Source organism: Perissodus microlepis, chromosome 18, assembly GCF_051167445.1.
Source record: "Perissodus microlepis isolate ML-2025 ecotype Zambia chromosome 18, ASM5116744v1, whole genome shotgun sequence".
In the NCBI taxonomy this organism is placed as follows: Eukaryota; Metazoa; Chordata; class Actinopteri; order Cichliformes; family Cichlidae; genus Perissodus; species Perissodus microlepis.
Window position 1 is genome coordinate 17089807 of NC_140478.1, and position 6705 is coordinate 17096511.

General features: G+C 39.0%; 1 protein-coding gene across 1 annotated transcript in view; it reads right to left on the reverse strand.

The window, feature by feature from the left end:
• The window catches only part of LOC146367648 (A-type potassium channel modulatory protein DPP6-like), a 93828-nt gene extending 89970 nt beyond the window's left edge, over positions 1-3858 (reverse strand). Inside the window, exon 1 of the mRNA XM_084913373.1 lies at positions 3625-3858. Within this exon, the coding sequence (XP_084769499.1) occupies positions 3625-3681 (57 nt within the window). The 5' untranslated portion in view covers positions 3682-3858. The remainder of the gene's footprint in view (positions 1-3624) is intronic.
• Positions 3859-6705: the final 2847 nt, after the last annotated feature.

Genomic DNA, 6705 nt, shown 5'->3' on the forward strand with positions numbered 1-6705 from the left:
GCTGAGTAACCATTCCATCAGATGTAAATGATTCAAAAATGATGAATGAAAAGGTTTTCGCTCCAAATTTGCGACAAAGCACCGATATGTGCGACAAGAATAGAGTCCTAAAATAATTCAGGAAATTTAAATTAAGCAGGTTCGTGTGACAGCCTTGTTTCCACAATGCTCTGTGGGATTTGTGCATCCTCGTGGGGGAATGTTTCATTATGAAGCCAGTAATGGATGTGATCTCTACAAGTATCAAACATCAACAGCAGCTGAAGCAGCATTCAGACTGACAACAAACAATGTAGAAGCTTAATATAGTCATGAATATAAGTATAGAACTCCCTAATGTGGTGACACTTTGTGACCTTTTATTGGACACAAAATTAGATAATCCTGGAGGAGAATGATGCATTTTGGTAATACCTACAAATCGAAGCCTTGTGTGTGTATGTGTGTGTGTGTGTGTGCTACTAATTACATGCTGTCCATATGGTGTTGTGTGGTTGATCAAAATCTGATGATACTTTTATGCATTAATAACTTTTTAAACTTGCTTTTGGTTGATTTTTATTTTTAGGTTTTAGCTTCTGTGAAGCACTTTGTGATTTTTATCTTGAAAGGTGCTATATAAATAAAGTTTTACTTACTTACTTACTTACTTACTAATAATTCAATTAATTCTGACAAGATCGTCAACACCACCATGGCTCAGGATGGTGCAAATACATCCCAAAGCCATGACAGAATCTCCACCTTGTTTCATGGCATGTCTCCTTCATGCACACTGATGATGATTTGACAGCTTTCAAATTTGGATTCATCACTTCTTCAGAGTTTTTACCATTTATTTTCAGCCCAGTTCTGGGGTAATCTGGCATACCTCAGCCTTTTCTCCCTGTTTTGCTTCCTTAAGAATGACTTCTTGACAGCCAGCCTTCCACTGAGACCACCTCTGATGAGGCTTCAGTGAACAGTAGATGGATCAGCTGAAGGGCCAGATGCATCTCTCAGGTCCTGTTTCAGGTCTTTGCTGGATTTTCCTATTTTTAAGAACACAGATACTGTTCACAAGGTGTAGATTAGTTTTTAGGCCTGATACTAATTTATTTTACATCTTCTACTTGTCCACTTTCCTCAGTTTTTGCACACCATGCAGAGATATGCCAAGTTTTCAACCAATAGTTCCTTGTATTAACAAGGAACCACCTTGTGAGTCCAAAAATAAAATATTATGCTTGTCAAACTGTGTTATGTTTCGGCATTTCCTATAGATTCAGCTAAAGACATGGGAACTGGGTTTGTTTTTGTAACAAGCTCCTAGTAACAAAGAGTCTAGAGATACAATTTAAAATTGGCTCCCAGAGTTAGGGTGCGTTTTCCGTGCTTGAATAATTTATATATCAGTGTTAAGTGACTTAAAAATCAAGCAAGTGAAAAAAAGAGTTGTCTGAAAATGATCAGGTGCAAGGACTAAAAAAGGTTGAAAAAGCAGCCAGTGCCCAAATAAAAATGTTTAAAGACCTTCAGAAAACCAGGCGCACTATTGCTCAAGACCACTTAAAAAAATGACAACAAAGGTCTCCTCGAGACAAGACTCCTTGGTAGCAAAATATTAAAAAATTAGGAGTAGATCAAGACTTTTGCACAGTAGTGTTTTAAAACCACAATAATCATGTAGAGTAACATTTCATATTGTTACAGTCCTCATGCTTCCTGATTGGATGGGAGTGTAAGGTTTAAATACAGTAGCAGATGACCTTTGACTCTGACACTAACATAATTGCATTAGTTGAATGTTTTATTAGATTTTTATTAGGTTCATAAATACCCTTAAAAAAGCTAGTTAGTAATTAATACCATTATGAAATAAAAGGAGGAGGAGGAAAGGGAAAAGAAGATGAGAGCAAAAAGGGAAATGAGAATAAGAATGTAGATGCTGACAGTAAGTCACTGTTAATATGAGCTCTCTTATTCTCAGGCCAGAATCACACCAACCAAATCAGGTTTAATGAATTTTAGTGCAGACATGTCTGCATTTTCTCAAAATTATTCTGTCCTCAGAGAAGGGTAGGTGGCTTGGATTGCCAAGGCCGGACTTAATGATTTCCCTTTCTATGCAAATTGTCCACAGATTATGGTAGAATTTAATAGGTTGTGTCTGGGAATCCTTAATAAGTAAAATACTGGTCACAGAAGCTTCAAGGCTTTGGGGCTTTAACGGCACTGAGCTGTAAGCGGAGCTGTCAGCAGAAATATGAGAAATATGGAGTGTACAAAAGGTATAGCCTCTCTTCACAGTGGAGAAATTTGTTTAAGTAAAAGTGACTGGAGTCCAGCAAAGCCTAAGTAATGAGAGAAAAGTCTGTCAACATGCCAGCAGACTGCTGAAGCTTGGCAGAGAAGCCTCATGTTGACTGAGTATGTGACGGTGCTTCCAGCAGGTGGCAAACTAACTCCAGCGTGAACCAACGTGAGCACAAGGGAACGATATCAAGACTCGGTCTAATCTATGACTAAAAGATGAGTGAATCCACACAGAAACTGGGAAATAATCCAGATTTATTAGGATTAAATTACACACTATTGTATCAAAGAAAACATGCACAGCAATGCGGCACAAATGTGATTAAATTAATGACAGAGAGCCGATTAGGCAAAGACACCACCAAGCTTCCCACAAACAACACACATGAACAAGCTTTAATCTAAAACTTAAAAGAGCATTTTTAAACGAGTGTACTTTGCTTGTAGCACTGTGGGTAACATTCATCTATAAATAGTCTACTACAGCCTGTGATCTTTAAACCTTTTTGGGGATGACATGCCCCCTAGAGACAGACAAATTTGTCACAATTTAAATATTTCACAGCTCCTCTCCAGAGAATCACAGGACAGGGAAACGCATTTTGTCCTCACCGAAACCACAATCAATGCACCCCGAGGTGTAATGCAAGTTAACTTTGGCTCCAATATGCGGCTGCTGCTCGGAAGTGATGTTAGGCGAGTGCTGTTGCTGGGGAATTACAGGACAGGACAAGTCACAAGAGATGTATTTTTATTGTCTGTTGATTTCATGTGTTTCCTTGTTTGAACTCTGAGGGTGTAAGCCACTGAGCTATAAAGGAAGATGGAGTGAAAACATATGAAATTAGAGTTGAATATAAAATCATAAACAGTCTTCTCATGGAGAAGCTGTGGATGGATTTGCAGACAGCTTATCAGATTATTTGGCATCTTTAATCTTAACTTCTAAAGTGAGGCAACATTTTGTGAGCGTCTTTGGCTCCCTACAATCAGATGCACATTCTTTATGACACCTACTGTTTCCAGAACAATCCTCGTGAGCTGAGTGATTCTATACTTAAATAAACAGGTGGAAAACTACCGAAAGGGAATCAAGATACTGCACCCAGAAGAAAGCTACACCTCTGCATCTCAGCAACATGTAATAGGAACCCGATCGTCTTCTTTTACAGTTCGGTCCACAGGACTTAAAGAGGGGGAGGGGGTCACCTCTTTGCGCATCGGTGGGCTTTAAAAAAAGTGCTCAAACAATTCTGCACAATTTGGTAGATTTTAATAGTTAAGGAAAGTAATGTTTCTTTAAATAAGGAGATTTAAAATATAAGTTACCTTGTCTGCCTTGATGGAGCCTCTGCGATAGTTTCCTGCACCTGCAGATGAGTTCATGGTCCCATAAATAGAGATAGTCTGCAATACAAAATATTCACCTGAAGTCGCCTGAACAACCAACTTTCATTTCTCTCTCTCTCTCTCTCTCTCTCAGCTGGTAATCACGAGGATCTCCGCGCTTGTTGTCTAAAATCGTAGAGCCAAAGGTGCCCAATGTGCCTTTTCGCCGATAAGTGCATGCGTCTGAGCTACAGCTGTTCCAACAATGTGCTCCAGATTAAGCGTCACCCACCTGTAGTAAGGCTATTTAAAAGTGTTGTCCAATGGTAAATCAAAGCTCTTTGTGCGCAGCCTCTCTTCGGAGATAGTGAATCCTCGGAGGTGTGCAGTGTGCGCTTTTCTCCTGCGCGTCGACCTGAACGACACAGATGAGTCGCAGAAAAGCAGAAAGTTTCTAAAGGATGACGATTCACAAAGGTTTCCAGTCAGTAAATGGAGTTTCTTTGATAGATTTGTACAGTTCCTGCAGAATAAACTGAGTTCGTTTATAATAGGCTGTGCATTTACAAAGAAAAAGGCGAAAGAGATGTAAAGCAGACTGTTTATCGGCAAACTGCACATGCGGGTTTTTTGGCCATCTTGGGATATTGTATTTGTTTTAAATGTTATATACCTATGTGGTATGTGACTTTTGTTGCCATGATGCCAGGTCTCTCTTGGAAATGAGATTTTTAATCTCAATGAGATTTTTTACCTGGATAAATAAAGGATTAATAATAAATTATCTGCGCTTTTCTGAAAGTTACGCCCCACGAAAGCGAGCATTTCAAGGATGGGTTGTTTCTGAGAGCTAATTTCACAGCAGTATCTAGCTCATGACTACACTGGGAGCTTTAGACTTAGCTCTCACAACCTTTTTATGAGTTGCCGGGCGACTCTGACGCGGTTATTAGTTGGACAAAGGTGCGTAATTTGACCTCCGCCGGTAAACTTCCGCATCGAGCTGCAATTAGAAGCTTTTAGCCGTCAGAGTTGATCAAAGGCGAAGCTGTGTCGCCCTCCAGCCACTCGGAGTTTAATAAAAAAAAAAAATTCAGCGGGCCTAATGAGGAGGGGGATGCAAAAGAGTTCATTACAGAAAGTAAAGTGTGAATTTAGTAAAACCACAGGGAGCTAAGTGGCGGCGCACTCTGCAAATACTAATGATGCTGGGCTGGGGAGTCTGCTGCAGCTAATTAGACGAACAAAGGACAGACCTTTCTTTTTGTGAGAAGAAAAATGTTGATATTTATTTAAATAATTGTGTGTAAATTCTGTAAAGGCACTGCTTTGTTGCACTATTTTCTTCGGTAAATAGTTGGTAAGTAGCTGTAATATGAGTGGACAACCTGCAAATAACGGAGTTGTAGAAAAGTAGCATGTTACACCTAAAGGTGCACAGTTTAGGTATGACAGTTCACAGGTGGGCAATTGCAAAATAGCTGCAAAATTACTACTTGATATAACCTGCTATCTACAAAAAGTCAGAAGAATTTAATTTCACAAATTTGACATAAAATATTTGTTTTCCAGGGTGACCTTTCCATTGTCTGACTCTCATTCAAGACATTTCCAGAAAAAATGTCCATATATTCCAGGAAAAAAAAAAAAATATATATATATATATATATATATCTGCACCATGGACGGCAGCCAGGCAGCTCTGTGGTGGTGTTAATGGAAGAACAGGCAAGGGGGCTCTAAAACCACAGGAGACCAATTACAGTTGTTATGCTGTTGTGGAAATGCTGAAGTGGAGTAGAGGTTTCAGACCAGGAGCTGAGTTACACTGAACCCAAATAAATTGGAAATCAGCGAGATGGAATCGAGTGGGTGGAGGCTGAAGTAAATCTGCATAACAAACATGCTTTATGGTGCTTCTTCCTTTTTTGTCTTTTTCTCCATTTTTACGACCCAGCTTTGTAGTTTTATCACCAGCTGACAGACAGGCTAAGGTTTGAATGAAACACTGTAAAGAGCTTCCAGAGGTCATTCTCCAAGCCTGTTATCACCGTAGTAATCTTCAGTTGTGGTAAATAGCCACACTTTTGGTCTAAGGTTTGCACAAAGTTAATCTATTGTGTATTAAGTTATGCATTTTGTACTGATCATTGATTCTCTGGGCATAACAATGAGAGCTTTACTGTTTTATAGCTTATTCCTACAGTTTCAATAAAAAAGGAGGAAACTGAGGGCCATAGCTGTGTAGATAATAATGATAATTATCAATGTATCTCCAGTGATGACTTAATTTATAATAGCTGTATCTTCCTCTGTTCCCCAGTGTATCATGTCAGTTGATTGTTTTTAGCAAGAAATCAGCTGACTATTACAAAGTATCACTGCTCCCGAGAGCCTGTCATCATGAAACCATTTCCTGTCAGATGGTATATGAGAGCAGTGTAAATCCCATGCTGCATTTTCAGATCTTGTTTCAGACCCTTTGGTCTATAAGCACTTTATTTAGATGAGGCTAAAAATGCTGCAGACATTTATCAAAACAGACATTAGGCAGGACAGGATAAAGGTCAGACAAAGGATCCTGATTTTGTTTTAATCTGCAGAAAAATAAACCAAATTAAAGAAATGAAAAGAAAATCTTTGAGGAGATTTTAACATTTCTACAGTTTTGATAAGGATAAGACAGAGCCACAGATATCTTCTAAGGTGAATTAATTTCCAAGTTGACTTTATGGGTTTTGCATATAGCTTACTTATTCTGTCCCATCCTCTGAAACTGCAATCTACACGGAGAATAAGTCATTGAATTCTGCCTGAAAATCCAATTTTTCTCCTAGCTGGCCTTCCCTGTTTCTTATTAGAATATCAACAAATTTCACCACATGAGCTCTGAGGCAAAAAATAAAAAATAAAATAATTCCCTGTTTTTTTTAACACCACTGATTTAATGGACCTGAGGGATCTCTGGGGTTGGTGGTGTACCTGTGGGCAACACTGGCAGCATGTGGAGAGCCAAACCCTGGAGTGATAACAACCTGAAAGAACAGAGGAAGCAGTGCTATCAGCTTAAAAACCTCCTCC